The sequence below is a fragment of the Oryctolagus cuniculus genome, chromosome 14 (assembly GCF_964237555.1).
Source record: "Oryctolagus cuniculus chromosome 14, mOryCun1.1, whole genome shotgun sequence".
Taxonomy (NCBI): Eukaryota; Metazoa; Chordata; class Mammalia; order Lagomorpha; family Leporidae; genus Oryctolagus; species Oryctolagus cuniculus.
In genome coordinates, this window is record NC_091445.1 from 39,906,310 (window position 1) to 39,923,188 (window position 16,879).

At 53.2% G+C, this 16,879-nt stretch overlaps 1 protein-coding gene across 2 annotated transcripts in view; it reads left to right on the forward strand.

The window, feature by feature from the left end:
• ANKRD33B (ankyrin repeat domain 33B) overlaps positions 1–16,879 on the forward strand; it is a 79,283-nt gene that overhangs the window by 27,978 nt on the left and 34,426 nt on the right. For both annotated transcript variants that reach the window (XM_051853567.2, XM_002714089.5), the window contains exon 2: positions 16,322–16,451. In XM_051853567.2, the coding sequence (XP_051709527.1) occupies positions 16,322–16,451 (130 nt within the window). The remainder of the gene's footprint in view (positions 1–16,321; positions 16,452–16,879) is intronic.

The window sequence follows — 16,879 nt, forward strand, 5'->3', positions numbered from 1 at the left end:
GGGCGGGGAGGGTTAAGTGGTAGCCATCTTAACAGGTGTGAAGTGGCATCTCACTGTGGTTTAGGTTTGTATTTCCCTCATAACTAATGATGCTGATTCCCTTGGCTAAGTCCTTGGAGGCTTTCATTGCTTCTTTGAGATGTAATTGACAAGCAATGAAGTCTCTAACTGGTCAGTGGATTTTTTGAAAGATTTATTTGAAAGTCAGAGTTATACAGAGAGAGAAGGAGAGGCAGAGAGAGAGAGAAAGAGAGGCAGAGAGATCGATCAATCGATCGATCTTCCATCCGCTGGTTCACTCCCCCATTGGCCACAACAGCCGGAGCTGTGCAGATCTGGAGCCAGGAGCTTCTTCCAGCTCTCCCACGCGGGTGCAGGGGCCCAAGGCCTTGGGCCATCCTCTGTTGCTTTCCCAGGCCACAGCAGAGAGCTGGATCAGAAGTGGAGCGGCCAGGTCTCGAACCAGCACCCATATGGGATGCCAGCACTGCAGGTGGCGGCTTTACCCACTAACGCCACAGTGCTGGCCCCATGGTCAGTGGATTTTGACAAGTGATTATGCACATTTCAACAGCACTGGGATCCATGTGTGATGAATCTGTGACCCCAGAAAGTTCTCTGCCAACATTTCCCGATGGTCCTCTCACCGCGTTTCTCATCATGCCCTTGGATTTCATGAAAGGGGCTCAAGCAGCATGCTGTCGGGCCTAGGGGCTGTTTCGCTCAGTGTGATGTGTTTGAGGTCCGTTGGTGCTGCTACACGTACCAGAATTCCATTCTTCGGTTGCTAAGCGATATTCCTCAGTTTGAGCAGAGTTTGCTTACTCAGTCTCTTGATGCTGAGTGTTTGGGCTGATTGCAGTTTTTCACTGTTATAAATAAAGCTGCCGTAAGCATCCTGTGTGCTGCTTTCTGTGGGCAGTGGCTTTCTGTCTTCCTTCTGTGAGTGTGTCTGGGAGTGGAATTGCCAGGTTGTAAGGTAGGCACCTGTTGAATAGAGACTGCCCGTTTTCCAGGCTGGTTCTTCTCATTCCATTCCTCCCTCGCCTTACTGGGAACATGAGCCTTCCCCTTGCTAGCCAACATTTGGTATTGTCAGTCTTTTTAATTTTAGCCATGCTGGTGGGTGTATGGTGGTATTGCATTGTGGGTTTAATTTTGCATATCCCTGATGACTAATGATATCAAGCACCTTCGCATTTGGAAAAGGTTATAATTTAAATTTTTTACATTGAAAAAAAAAAAAAAAGGTGAAGTGAGAAGACATTCATGAACACCTGCGGAACAGCCGTCCCCGAGCCCGGGATGTCACGGCGCAGCCATCCACCCTGACAGCCCTGAGTCAGCCAGGCAGATGTCAGTTTCAGTTGCATCCTTAATCACTAACGAGTTGCCAGCTCAGATTAAAAACGGGAAGGGGCATGTATTTAAAGAATGTTTTGAAAATAGAAGACAGTGGCGAGGCTCTGCCCTCCCACCCGAGAGCCAGGCAGGCTGTGAGGAAGAAAACCTGACCATGCCGCATCCTGCTGAGACCCCGCAGTGTTCTCTGCTCGCTTTGGATACGGTTCCCACGCCTAAAGGCCGTCCTGGTCCGATTTCCGTTCGTTGTCAGCTCCAAGCCTTTGCACAGGCTGCTCTGTAGCTGCAGCCTGGGCCCCTCCTGCTCGCACCCTGTGAGGCCTCCGGCCAAGGCGTGGCTAGAGGCCCTGCCTGGCTGCGTGCCAGCCCCACCCTGCTGTGGTCCCCAAGCCCAGCGACACCACTGTTTACTTGCTGGTCTCTTTCCCCAGACGGCGGGCCTCAGGGGAAGCACTCTGGCGGGCGGCAGTGGAGTTCAGATTCTCAGCACCTGCGTGTGGGGTGGCAAAGCAGTGCCCGTTGGGGGCTGACGGGATGTCCTCTTCCTGGAGGGGCAGAGAAATGGGCCGAGAGTTCCCATCATCTGGTTCACTCCCCAGATTCCCTACAACTGCTTGGGGGGAGGCCAAAACAGGAGCCAGGAACTCAGTCCAGATCCCCCATGCGGGAGGCAGACTCAGCTACTTGCTGCCTTCAGGGGTCTGCACCGTGGAGTTATTGAACCCAGGCTGTCCGATAGGGGATGCGTTTGTTGGATACCTGAATTTCTAATGAGCTTCCAGGAGATGTTGATGCTGCTGGTCCAGGGCCTAGACTTTGTTTGTTTGTTTCTATTTGCAAAGTACAGAGACGGATCTCTCCACTGGCTCACTCCCCAAATGCTCACAGAGACGGATCTCTCTACTGGCTCACTCCCCAAATGCTCACAGAGACGGATCTCTCTACTGGCTCACTCCCCAAATGCTCACAGAAGACTCCAGGTCAAAGCCAGGAGCCTGGAACTCAGCCTGGGTCTCCCACATTGGTGGCAGGGAACCGAGTACTTGAGTCATCACCTTCTGCCTCCCAGGGTGCACATTAGCAGGGAGCTGGAATCAGGAGTGGAGCTAGGATTTGAACCCAGGCACTCAGATGGGATCTGGACACCCTAAGCAGCCTTTTAACCTGCTGCACTGAGTGCGGCACTTGGAGTGGCAGGAGTTGAACCAGAACCCAAGAGAAAGCAGTAGCTAGGTGGTTCTTTCTGCTTCTGTTAGGCTGCATTGTACGAAATGATGGCTCCCTTTATGTGATATAAACCATGTTTGTGCCTTTTGGGACCCTGTTTGTGAAAACGTTCCTTGAAAAGAGCGGAGTGTTGCATTTCTCCTGAGTGAAATATTTGGACATCTGAGTGTCTAGCAGACTGTGTAGGGGGGAGCTTTGGAAGTGAGACGTGTTTGGCAGAGCAGCCGGTATATCCAAAATGCAGAGTAATTCTCTGACTCTCACGGAGGGAAAGTACAGATTCCCTTGCTTGGAATTTCATGGAGCATTTTTGCAAAGAAATTGACAAAGCTGCTCATAATCTATAGATCCTGGAAGGTCTGATTGGCTTTTTGTTTACTGATGAACTGCCTAGTTGTAGCTCTAGCTGTACCCTCCCCAGTCTTCCCAGAAGTGACGACGGGGCGGCTTCGTCTTTTCTGTACTATTCCCCACAGCCTGTGAATTTGGTTCACGGTTTGCAGGCAAGCAGTGTCCAAATTGTTTATTCCATAAAAGTTTTATATTTTCTGATTATTAAAAGTAAATGAGGCTGGCGCCGCGGCTCACTAGGCTAATCCTCTGCCTGCGGTGCTGGCAAGCCGGGTTCTAGTCCTGGTTGCTCCTCTCCCAGTCCAGCTCTCTGCTGTGGCCCAGGAGTGCAGTGGAGGAAGGCCCAAATCTCCTGCATGGGAGACCAGGAGAAGCACCTGGCTCCTGGCTTCGGATCAGCGTGGTGCGCTGGCTTCAGCAGCCATTGGGGGGTGAACCAACGGTAAAGGAAGACCTTTCTCTCTGTCTCTCTCACTGTCCGCTCTGCCTGTCCAAAAAAAAAAAAAACAAAACAACAACAAAAAAAAAAACACAAAAAAACAAAAACAAAAACCAAACAAACAAAACCAGTAAATGATCCTTGTAGGAAAAAATGAGATGTTTTACTACAGAAAAGAATAAAGAAAATAAAGTTACTATAACTGCAGCATTCATATCACTCACTACTGAAATTTTGATGGATTTCGCATTTTTTCATGTAGTCTTTATAAAACCGTTTTGTGGCACAGCAGGTTAAGCCGCCTCCTGCAGTGCCTACATCCCATGTGGGTTCCAATTCTGACCAAGCTCCCTGCTAACGTCCTGGGAAAGCAGTAGAAGATGACCCAAGTTCTTGGGCCCCTGCACCTGTGTAAGAGACCCGGAAGAAGCTCCTGGCTTCGGCCTGGCCCACTCTGGCTGTTGCGGCTATTTGGGAAGTGAACCAGTGCATGGAAGATCTCTCTCTCTCTCTCTCTCTCTCTCTCTCTCTGTAACTCTGACTTTCAAATAAATAAATCTTCTTTTTTTTTTTTTTAAAAGTTAAACCTTTCCACATGACCAAAATTCTTCCTCTGTCTCATTTTAAAAAAATTCAGTGGCCCACAAAATTATACCATGAAAAATGTTCCTGAACTTTTTTCTCCAATTTCAAAAGAATGTTGTTGAGAGAAAAATGGAAAAAGTCATATTATTCTTGCGTCTTCTGGGGCTATAATAAGTCTTGGTTGAAGCCCAGAGGGGAAATCTTAGCTGATTTGTGGCCTTAACTATTCCTAACGGAGCTTGGCATAATGTTTTGTAGATCTCAACGGTTCTTAATAAAATACTAATGCATTTTATTTACTACTGCATTTCCCTGTGTTCAGCCTTAATGCGGTGATCCAGACAGAAACATCAGCTGATCTCTGTGTATTCAGGTGGTGAATGGACTTTGCCAAGTCTGTGTTTACGACTGATGGATGTTTGTGTTACTAACCTAATTCTGTGTAAAATCACCCCAAAACCAGTGGCTTAGCAGAACGATGAGCATTTCTTTCCTTGGGCACAGCTGGTTCCGCGGGTTTCAACCCCGTGTGGTCCCAGTGGTGGGCTGAGTGGCTGTAGTGGTCTAGTCGCTGGCCTGGGGCTAGGGGGCCTCTTTCCCGTGCGACTCACTCCCAGGGCTGAAGAGGGCGCTGGTGCTGCCTCGGGCTCCGTTTCTCCCCTGGTGGGCACAGAGAGGAACTTGTGTCCACAGAGCACAGCTGCTGGCTTCCTCCAGAGTCTGCAGTCCACGAGACCACGGTGAGAGTCGCTGGTCTGCAGCCCCAGGCCCCACCAGGAGCGCTCCGTTGCCTCCGCCATATTCCGTGGGCCACATGGGGCCAGCCCAGATCCTGCATGGGAGGTGCCTCTGGGGAGGAGATCACCAGGAGGAGCAGAGCCACAGGTGCTGTTGTGAGTTTCAGCAGCACAGGGTGTGGGCCAGTAAGAAGGCGTGTGTGGTGTGGGGACAGGGTCAAGCCATGGGCGTCCAGCAGGGCGGCTTCTGTCCCAGCCAGGTTTCTGCTCTTGCTCTTACTCTATTTCCCTGAAGTTCTCTGTTGAGCCTTGTGCATGCATTGTCAAGATCCCAAGTTTGGATTCAGAAAGAGCAAGTGGGTAGAAGGTCAGAGAGTGTGTAATTGTTAGGTGAGGCTTTGGTCATCACCGGATGCCCCTGAGACAGCTGTGTGAAACCAGGGCCGGTGAAGAGGACAGTGGAGTGGAGGTCGGTGTTGTGTATGCGTGTGTTGTGCACTGCTGCACCTGCAGAGATAACACAGGTGAGAACAGTAGCTTCGCGAACTCACTAGCAATCTAGAATCATACATACAGACGGGGGCTGCTGTGACCATCAAGTTTACATTTCATGCCAAATTGTTTCTAAAGGGAAGTTGTTTTCAAACACTGGAGGACTCAACTTTGTCAAATCCTAATTGCAGGGCTTCCAAATGAACCTTGCCTTGGCAAGAATTTTCTTGGTACATTTTACTTACTGAGTTTGCTGTATATTTATATTACATTTGTCTTGCTTCTTGATTTAAAACAGTATACTTGACATCTCTTTATTTGATGCATAAAGGTGTGAATAACAGTATCAGTAGTGCCTACAGCAACAGTGCCAAGGTAGCTTTTTTTTTTTTTTTTTTTTAAAGGTTTCTGTATTTGAAAGTCAGAGTTACACAGAGAGAAAGGCAGAGAGAGAGAGGTCTTCTATCTGCTGGCCCACTCCCCAAGTGGCCACAAAGGCTGGAGCTGCACCGATCTGAAGCCAGGAGCTGGGAGCTTCCTGCGGGTCTCCCACATGGGTGTAGGGGCCCAAGGATGTGGGCCATCTTCTACTGCTTTCCCAGGCCATAGCAGAGAGCTGGATTGGAAGAGGAGCAGCCGTAACTCGAACCGGCGCCCATATGGGATGCCGACACTGCAGGCGGTGGCTTTACCCGCTATGTCACAGTGCTGGCCCCTCCAAGGTAACTTTGTAAATATAAGTTAAAATGTGTGCACCTTGAAAGGATGCTGGAACAAATCCAAAATATATAATAAAAGCTAAAACCTCCTCTCTCGCACTATGTGCCTTGAAGGTACTCAATTTCTTGTATCTTCTTCCAGAAACATAAAAGAGTTCTTATGAATATAACCATGCAAGGACGTAGCACACAGCTAAATTTTTTAAAAATTCAAAAAGCAGAGAGCAAGAGATAGGGGAAGAGGTAGAGATAGATACATCTTTCATTGCTGGTTTATTCTCCAGCCTGTAATAGCTGAAGTCAAGAGCTTAATTTGAGGGCTGGCTTAATCCTCTGCCTGCAGCACCGGCATCCTATGGGCACTGGTTTGAGTCCGGGCTGCTCCACTTCCCATCCAGCTCTCTGCTATGGCCTGGGAAAGCAGTAGAAGATGGCCCAAGTCCTTGGCCCTCTGCACCCACATGGGAGACCTGGAAGAAGCTCCTGGCTACAGATCAGCACAGCTCCAACCATTGTGGCCATTTGGAGAGTGAACCAGCAGATGGAAGACCTTTCTCTCTGTCTCTCCCTCTCACTGTCTGTAACTCTCCCTCTCAAATAAGTTCATTGATGTCTCCCATGGTGTATATTAGCAGGGAGCTGGAATTGGAAGTGGAGACGGGACTTGAACCCACATGCTCGGATTTGGGATGCAGGTGTCCCAATTGGCATCTTATTTATTTTAAAGATTTATTTCATTTGTTTGAAATCAGAGTTTAGAGAGAGCAATGGCCACAACAGCCAGAGCTGGTTCAGGCTGAAGCCCAGAGCTGCTCTGGGTCTCCCACGAGGGTGCAGGGGCCCAAGCACTTGGGCCATTTTCTGCTGCTTTCCCAGGTGCATTAGCAGGGAGCTGGACTGGAAGTGGAGCAGCTGGAACTTGCGCTGGTGCCCATACGGGATGCCTGCATTGCAGGTGGCAGCTCTACCCACTATGCCACAGCGCCAGCCCCCCAGCTAGCATCTTAACTGCTGGGCCAGTGCCCGCCCCGGACACACGTTTCCGAAGTTCACACAGAAGGAGCTTATCATGTGCGTCGTTCTGACCTCTGGCTCTTGTTAGGTTTTTTCACTGTCCCATGCAGCTCTGGGCAGGTCAGCACCATGGCCTCGATGCTGTCTTGGTGACGTAGCGTCTTGTGGATGAGCAGTCAGCTCTGCTGTGTGTGGGGGTCATCTCCAGGCTGTTGTGGTTGACAGCTCTGGCCACTTTCCCCTCGGGTGAGGTAACTCCGGCCAAGTTCTCGGACTTGGTTTCACTTCCCTTGAGTTGGTTATTGCTCTCAGGTTTCCTTTAACCCACCCCAGCCTGGGGGCTGCCCAGCCCGAGAGCCACAAGGAGCTGCAAGGCAGTGGTTTCTTGGGGCCTCAGGCCATTTCCTTTCTGCAGTGTGGAAATGAGATCAAAATCACAGAGCCCTGTCGCCATGCCTCAGCCCTCAGTTTATTGTAGGTCAGGTATTGATTGAGGTGGGCAGGGCCGGCACCGCAGGGGACCTGGCACCCCTGCAGCGGCTGGCTGGCGGAGTGTCTGGTAGATGTCAGATGCTGTGGGAACCGAGTTAAACATGCGTGATCCTTCTCCACTTGGAGCCCAGTGAGGACCCATGTGTCCGCAGTGAGAGTGGTCGAAACAGGGCACGTAGGAGAGGCATACCCAGAGGGGGGCTGCCCACGTGCAGGCCGAGTTGTGGCAGGGTCTTTGTTTTCTGTATGTATCTGCCTTCATTAGCTCCTGCCTGGAGCAGCGCGTGTGCTGGGTTCCAGTCCCATCCTTGCTAGTGCTCGGGATTAAGTAGAAGAGAATGGAGAGTGTGGCTGGGCACACGTCTGAGGAGCCTGGGACTGAGGGTCACGCGGGACAGCAAAGCACGTCGCATGGCGAGTTTCCAACCACTTGTTTCTCTGCAAGGCTCCCTGTGGGTGTGTCTTTGTTTCCAGCTGCAGCCTGTGCCTGGCAGCTGAGTGGGTGGTCTCTGGGCACCCTCTTCCCCCCTGTCATCTGGTATTGTGTGCAGTCGTAGTTTTCTACCACTTCTAGGAGGATCGATGGCTGAGTTTTGTTTTTGTAAAAGAAGCTTGGTAACTACCTTAGAATTTTTTTTTTTTTTTAAGATTTACTTATTATTTGAGAGGTAGAGTTACAGAGAGAGGGTGAGACAGAGAGAGAGGTCTTCCATCCCCTGGTTCTCTCCCCAAATGGCCATAAGCCGTATGCTTGGCTGATCTGAATCCAGGAGCTTCTTCCAGGTCTCACACGTGGTGCAGGGGCCCAAGTACTTGGCCATCTTCCACTGCTTTTCCCAGGCCAATAGCAGAGAGCTGGATTGGAAGTGGAGCAGCCGGGACTCAAACTGGTGCCTATATGGGATGCCACAGCGCTGGCTCCCTGTTTTAGTATGTTCTGTGCAGCTACAGCAGAATACTGTGGGTTGGGTCATTTGTAAACAACAGAAGTTTATTAGACTCACGGGGCTGGAGGCTGGGCAGTCTAGATCCAGGGGCCGTGTATGGGGAGGGCCTTCTTACTACATCATTCCATGGTGGAAGGAGGAAGGACAGAATGGCACATGCGCTGGATTGAGCAAGAGGTGACTGAAAGCCTTGATGTATTCGGCATTAATCCATCAAAACACCTCCCAGTAGGCTCTGTCTCCCAGCACCACTGCATTGGGGATTAAGTTTCTAACACAGGCCTTTGGGGAATACATTCAAACCATGTGACTTTCAAAATAAATAAATCTTAAAAAAAATGAAATGGAAAGTCGGCCTGCAAACCGAAAAGCAAGTGGCAGCTGCAGAGAAAGCGATTGCAGGCGCCCTCGCAGCTTTAGGTTCTGGGGACAGCGTTGGAAGAAACACCTGTCCTGAGGGTACCTGCGAGAAGGCGCCTCCTCTGATTTGGGGTCGCAGGTGTCTCCTTTGCCACATCCTCATTCCAGCCCCACAAGGTTTAGTACCTGGAGTTGCCTTTCCCGGTAAGCTGGGCTTGAGTCCCTGGCGGCTGTTCAGCCCTGGAATTGTCGCCAGTGCAACCTGTGATGCTGGTGTAAATACACACTGGATGACGAAGACTTGGGCCAAGAAAAGGGGAAAATTTCTCCTTGATTTTTTTGTATTGAGTACATGTTGAAATAGTAATATTTTAAATGGTTGGGTTAAGTGAAACACCTTACTAGAGTTAATTGTTGCTTTTTTCAGTGCTGTCATTACAAAATTTAAAATTACCCTTGGGGCTGTTGTATTTCTGTTGGGCTATGCTGACTTTGAATATATAGAGATCTCAGACTGGTTGATCAGAAAGCAAATAAAACAGCAGGAAATGGGTGAAGGGTCATTCACCCCAGAGGAATTCCGACAGCCAGCAGACACTGAAATGTTTGCTCTTACTGGCAATCAGGGGAATGCATGGGAAAACACCGTAATGATTGCTGTGCCTCAGATCAGTGACAGCCACGTGGTGTCGGTGAGAATGACGAGAAGTTGTGATCTTACACATCTGCGTGGAGTGCTCCGGCGGAGAGCATTTTGGTGCACATCCTGCCCCTGGCTAGTCTACGCAAAGCCGTGATTTTTCTCTGTGGAGAGGTTTTGCTTCCCTAGGGAGCACTTGGGGATGTTTTCGATGCTGGTGGCATTGAGGGAGTAGAAGCCAGGCACGCAGCTCTTCATAGGACAGCGCCCCCCAGAATAAAGAACCGTCCCCCATGAAGGCCCACTGTGCCCTGGTTGAAATATTGACCCAGGTGAGGGCACCGAGTAGTTTCTGGCCCGGGTGCGCCAGGAGCTGCAAATCCAGGTCTCGTTTCCATGCTGTGTGTGTGCTTCTGTGGAACTTGGGGACAACGTGGTGTCGTCAGTTTGGGGGAGTGGGTGAAGCCAGGGACCACCTGCTGAGGCTCTGTGGCCGGTGGATCCCATTTGCTGGGTATTTGGAGACATCTGGCTCCTTCCCCGAATGAATTATGCCAAATTTCAGACTCACAGAAATACTACTTTGTGTAAACATTTCAAATGCAAGATAGTGCTTTATGTTGATGCTTTATGGATATGTATATATGTAATTAAAGTTCCAAACCAGGGAGGCACCTAATAGTGGCTGCTGGGAAAGGCGGGGGAGGGAGGGAGCAGGAGGGATTTCGAGTCCCCTGGATGTTGGTTTCTTTAAAAAGTGGGAAGCGGCGATGGCAAAATAGCCTCTGTGGTTGCTGTAGCCAGCAGCTACATGCACCTGCCAGGTCCCTGACTTCCCACTTTTTTCTGCGTCGGGAAGTGCTCATCACCAATGCTCTCACGCACAGCCCCCAGGTGTTGGCCACGGTTCTGTTGGGTTCTTCTGCCCCCCCCCCCCCAAGGTCAGTGTTTGTTCTGTGGAAAGTTCCGTGGGAATCTTTACTGTGGGCCACTGAGGGAGGCAGCATCTGACTTGCGGCCTTGAAGCCTCCTTCCAGGTGGTCACCTCCCTCTGCCCCAGACCAGGACTTGACCTTTGCCCTCCTGACTTCTAGTCACACCCAATGTGCTCAAAGCCATATCTGGGGCACGGATGTGTTTAACGGGAAATAGCTGTCACACGCCGTGAGTTGTCACAAGTTTAGATTCCTGGGGAGAACCCTCAGAGGGAGGCGTGCTGCTTAGCTGTGGCTGGCAGCCCTTTGGTTTGACAAGGAGGGTTTGCTTTTGTGCTGTGGTAGAGACTTAGGTATTTTGGTTTTTGTCCCTGGTTCCTGGCGTGTAGCTGCCTCCCCAGGGCAGGCCATGGAAGCTCAGTAGGAGGTCACCAGAGCACGCTCATCCCAGGGGCACTGGGAAGGAGGGGCACCCACGCACCTGCACAGACTGGCCTTGTGGGGTGTCCCTACCTGTGGTGCAGGGAGGTCTCCATGCCAACCCGGAAAGACGGGGTTCTGGGTTCAGATAGTTCCTTTGTTCCATGACAGAGGGACTCCTGCCTGTGGGATTACCATTTTTCATAATGTATTGATGAACTGTGTGAGGGATCTTGGAATACTTAAGACTTTCATTTCATATTTCATTTTTTTATTTTATTTCATTATTTCCTTGGGCTCCTTGTTTGCAACACAGCTTAGTGAGAGGGTCTCAGTCCATTGGGCTGCTGTGATGTGGTCCCCTAAATCGGGCGCTCATACAGACACTCGCCGCTCACATTCTGGAGGCTGGGAAGTCGGGACCAAGGGCCTGCTGAAGGCAGCAGCCTGGAACACCATCCAGGAGTCCCGAGGTGGCAGGGGCCCAAGGACGTGGGCCATCTTTCGCCTCTTTCCCAGGTGCAATAGCAGGGAGCTGGATCAGAAGTGGAGCAGCTGGGGGCTTGAACGGGTTTCTGTATGGGATGCCAGCATCACAGGTAGCGGCTTAACCTGTTACACCACAGCGCCAGCCCTAGCTTAGGGCTTATGTGGGCTTCATGGGACAGAGCATTGGGTCCCTTGTAGATGTTACAGATGTGTCCTCAGACAACTCTGGGCCGCCCCCCCCCCCCCCCCGGTGCACCTGCCTCACACCTGGGTGAGGTGACCCAGGGAGCCAGGCCCTATAGGGACTCACCCCTCCATACCAGTGCTAGGAGGAGTTTTTAGCCTGGATCCTACCTTCATCCCCAGGGGGTATTCGTTCCTTAGACCGTGAGGACTTTAGTTCGTATTGTCTTAAACCATCCTGGCACACCATTCCCCATCAGAAATAGCACACCTGGGAGGACCCAAGTTCTTCCTTCGTCAGCATCACCCTGTCCAGTTGGAGATATTATCAGGATGATTTATGGAAATGGATTTAAAGATTACTATGTGGTTCTGAACTTTAAAATACGTGAACTGTGACTAATGGGATTTTTCTTCTCCCATCTGAGCTTGGATAATTGTTCTCTGCCCATGATCAGGCTCGTGAGACTGTTATGGTCCGCTGCAGGCCAGATGGCTGTGGGTTCCACCAGCCCAGGGCCTTGGTTTCTGCCCCCGGCCTTGTCAGCCCTCGGTTCTTCTGCCGACTGCACCAGGCCTGGCGCCGCATCTGTACCCACCTCTTTGACAGACCGCTCTTAGTCGTTTGTGGGGGCTGTTCCCTAATGAGAACCCTCTGTGTGCTTGCTTGCTTTCCATTGTCTGTTAAAATGGTGCAAGTGCCTTGTGGGTGTGGCTTGGCCTGAAGAATTCTAACTGGGCTGAAACAGGGGTACAAGGTGAACGTAGTGTTTCCTAAGTGGTCCTTCCCCACCTCCGTGTTAGGTGGAGTCTCCAGAGAAATGGGTATGTGTGCATAGGAAGATCTTTAAAAAAATTATTTGAAAAGCAGAGAGAGAGACACACACAGACAACAGAAAGAGAAAAGTTCCTCTCTACTGGTTTGGCCTGGGTTTGGGCTGAGACCTCAAACCAGATCTCCCACATGGGTGGCAGGGACCCAGCTCCGTGAGCCAGTCCCTTCTGCCTCCCAGGGTGCATATCAGAAGGAAGCTGGAGTCCGGGGCGGAGCTGGGACTCAGACACACACTTGTACATGGGGATTACTGAGCTTTTAGGAGGGCACCCGGCAGCCTGTTGAGCTTAGCAGGCAGGCTTGTCCATGTCCTCCCCATGTTCGATGCGAAGGTATTTTCTTGCTGACAGCTGGGCTGCCGAGGGTTTGCCCTGAACTTCAACTTCGTCCCCCCACACAGTGGCATGATCCTTAGCTCTGGGTCGCAGTTCTCGCCTGAGGTTGGACTTGAGCATCCACCAGAGTGAGGAGCAGCACCCGGGGCTGGGGCTCCTTTGCTTTGGTGACAAGGTGTCTGAGTCAGCCTGGGGTGCTGGCCCACGATGAGCCGTGGTTAGTGTCTCACAGTTTGGGAGGCCGGAAGTCTGGGTTCTGAGTGCTGGCCTGGCTGGGTTCTCTCCTCCGGGTTGCCCTCTGTGTTGTGTCCTCACGGGGTGGGGACAGGGCAGGGGAGCCAGCTGGGGTCTTGATTATAAGGGCACTAAGCCCAATCATGAAGACGGACTCCCAAGGGCTCCACCACCTAATGCCATCACGGTAGGGTTGGGATTTCAGCGTGGGAATTCTGGGTGGATGTAAACATTGCACCCGCAACACTAGGGGATGTTTGCAGGCCCCCCGTGCAGGGACAGAGGGGTGCCTGTGTCCACTGAGGCAGTGTTCATGCTTCCTTGGTCTTCCACTGCCCACCTGAAACAGTGTCCAGAGTATGTGTATGTGTGGCGGCGGATGTCGTCCCTTGCGTCTGGCCTGTGCAGTGCCAGTGGACAGCCTGGGCCCCCACTCCCTCTACCACTGGCTTCACCAAAACGAAGCGTGGTCCTGTTGTCTCAGACCCAGTTGTGATGCAGCCCCAGGGGGCAGGGTCCTTTCCTTGGGAGTCTCAGGGAGAAAGAGCTACCAGTGCCCAGCACAGGCAGAGCAGCGGGCCTGCCTGGACGCTGCCATTCAGGGCGTTTGTAAAGACATCCAGTTAATATGGCTGGTGAATGGCTTTGGGGTCTTTACGTTGAAGCTGGCACAAAGCTCAGATCACATCAGCTCGAGCTACCCTTCTCTTCAAAGAAGAAAAAGGGGAAGAGAAAAAGACCCAACAACTTTAAAAATAAAATGAGCAGGGTGGCGGTAGGTGGGAGCATCAGCTCACATAATTGAAAAGCCCAGGGTGGACGTCAGGTGAGACTTGATCCAGCTGCTCACACAGCCGGGGCAGTTGCAGGGTCTCCCAGTGTTCTTCCTCTCAGGAGCGCCACCCACAGGTTCAGCATCTCCACCCTTTCCTCCTGAGAGCAGCATGGCCGACAGGGCACCGGGCCGCTCCCTCCCATCCCCGGCAGCTACACTGGCTCCTCCTCTCTCATTGGCCTGGTCATGTCACATGCCTTTCCCTGAACCAATCACAGTGCCCATGGGGCGGGCAAGGGGTCGGCTCAGAGCCCACTGCCGCTGGTGCTGTGTGGCTGAGTCGAGGAGGAATTAACTCCTGCCAGGGTGATTGAACTGCGGCCTTGGGGGAGAGAATGAGTGTTGGAGGCCATGAACACCTTCACACAAGTTGCTGGCATTTGTCCTGCGATTGTCAGGGGCACAGAGTCGGTTAGGAAGAGATGTGTGCATGATACATCGCTGTGAAAGGAACCCAAGGTGGTCCGTGTAGGGGTTGGGCGTCTTGTCTCTCCCAGCTGCACAAGAAGCCTTAGCAACCTTGAACAACAGAAATCCAAAGTCGCACAGCTCTGCAGACCAGACGTCCGAAACCAGATGGTTGCGGGCAGGCCCGTGCTCTTGCTGAAGCTCCCAGAGGAGACGCCTTCGCTGCTCCTCGGCTCTGTGGCTGGCATTCCCAGCCTTGCGGTCCTGGGCTCTGCCTTCTCCCCGTGTGCGTCCCCTCTCCTTGTGAGGACAGCAGCCAGGTTGGATTAGGGGCCTGCTCTACGCCAGTGTGACCTCACTGCATCTGCAATGACCCAATTTCCAACCAAGGTCAGGTTCTCGAGAACTAGGGGGCAGCGCTCAGACATGACTGTTTCTGGGGTGTGTGTTGGGGGGACTCTCACAGTCCGGTCCGTAAGGCTTCGTGGGGAAGCCTAGGGGGGAATCACAGGCTCCCTGTGTATTTTGACGGACAGACCAGGTGGGCAGTAGGCCCAGGCCCTGCCAAGTGTCACCCAAGGCTTCTGATGCCCCCGTGTAGAGTGTGCTGTGGCTTTGGGCCTGATGGGAGCTGGGGCCTGCCACGTGGTGGGGATGGATTTGTTCCTAACCACACAGCCTGGAGCTGCCCCTTGTCCCTCATGGCTAATGTGGGGTGCCAGGGTGAGTGCAGAGAGAAAGAGAGAGAGAGAGAGTCACTTATTTGGAAGGCAGAGAGAGGGAGAGAGAGACCTCCTATCTGCTGGTTCCCTCCCCAGATGCCTGCAACAGCCAAAGCCAGGAGCTGGAACTCAGTGCAGGTCTCCCTCATGGCTGACAGGGACCCATGTACTGGAGCCCTCACCTGGTACCACCCAGTATTGGGAAGCTGGACTAGAGAGCAGAGCAGGGGCGTGAACCCAGGCAGTCTGATGTGGCATGTGAGTGTCGCAGGGTGGCGGCCCCACTGCTGCGCCACACACCGAGTGCAGGGTCCGGAGGCCAGGGCCCAGCTGCCCGGCTGCCCACAGGCCTTGTCGAGTGGCCTCAGGCAAGTTCGTTAGCTGCAAGCTGCAGCTTGCATCCTGTGGAAGTGGGGACACGAGTGTGCGCTCACAGGGTGCACAGAGGCTGGGTGTCCGTGCCTGGCAGCTAGGGAGGTCCCATGCAGGAGGGTGGATCCCAGGTGTCCCCCTTCTCTCTCGCCTGCCCTCTGGGCACAGCACGGGGCTTCCTCCTCTCACCAGGGGCCATGGACGTGGGCTTTGCCCTCAGCAGAGGCCCTGGGCACTTGTGATGTGGTTGCTTGGCCTGGCCTAGAGCTTCCAGGAGAATCCTGCCGCCTCTGCCCTGACGTTTGCTGGAGATGCAGAAGTTAGCACTGTGTTTGCTGAATGCTTTGGTAAATACTCTGCTAACAGATCTCCAAAATCAGCTTGTGTGGCCAGCTCGGGTCTTTGTTCCTCACTGCACCTGCCACCTGCACCAGCCACCTGCACCTGGCTGCACTGTGCTGGAGTCCTCCCCCAGCACCCAGTGCACCCAGCCTCTGCCTCGGCGCTCGGGCTAACGCTTGGGAGTCATCCCAGAGTCCTTGCCTCCTCTCATCCCCTGCCCTGCCCTGCCCTGCCCTGCCCGTCATCTGCCGGCTTCTGCCATAGCCTCCCCGCTGAGCTCCTGAAGCCTTTGCCAGCCCGCAGCAGAGCTGGCGCAGAGAATCGACAGCCACCTGCCCAGAGCTCCCCCGTCTCACTCAGTGAGGCCTCGGAGGCTCACTGTGGGCCGGTGGACTGGACTCCCTCCTCCCCTCACTCCCGCTGGTCCCTGTGCCACGTAGGCACAGGCATGGCCCTGGCTTGGGGCTGCCGCTCTTGCTGTGTTCTCAGCCTGGATCATCCCCTGGCCCCAGCAACCTGCACGCCCCCTGGGCTTGTTCCCTCATCACCTCCTTCTACCCGAGCCCCTGCATCACCTCCTCCCTGCCTTACCGCCCCCCCCCCCCCCATAGAGGGTATACTCCATGGGGGCGGGGTTTCCTCACCGATGATTTTGCTGCATTGGGTGCCCCACAGTGCTCACTGAACAGGTGCTGGCTTGCTCACAGCTGTCACTGAGGGCCAAGATTTGGGGTCCCTGTCACCACGTGTGCAGCCCCCTGGAAGGCCTCAGGTGCCCCCAGTCCCCGGCACCTGCTGCTGGTGCCCACGCTCTGCCCTCTGATGTGCTGTCCTCTTCGTTTCTAGACCGGCCTTATTGTCGCCTGCTATCACGGCTTTGTGGATGCCGTGGTGGCCTTCGCCGAGTGCCCCCACGTTGACGTCAACTGGCAGGACAATGAGGGGAACACGGCCCTGATCACGGCTGCCCAGGCAGGTAAGAGCTGCTCCCCTGCCCCCTCCACCACCACAGAGTGGGCTCTGGGCAAGAGCCTTGCTCAGGACGTGGCATTGCGGGGTTGGAAACGGATCAGAAACCCCGCTTAGGGTGGGCGTTTGGCACCGTGGCCCAGACAGTGCTTGGGACATCTGTGTCCCATGTCAGTGCCTGAGTTTGCGTGTTTTGGCTCTGCTTCTGATTCAGCTTCCTGCTATTGCACACCCAGGGAGGCTACACGTGATGGCCTGTCTCCCGTCTGGGAGAGCTGGATTTAGTTCCCGGCTCCTGGCTTATGCCTGGCCTAGCCCTGGCTCTTGGGGGAATCTGGGGAAGTGAACCAGCAAATAATAGAAAAGCGATCGTGCAGGGCACAGAGAGGGCTGAAGGGTGTGAGCATGCGTTGTCTTTGTGCACTGGGGACAGGT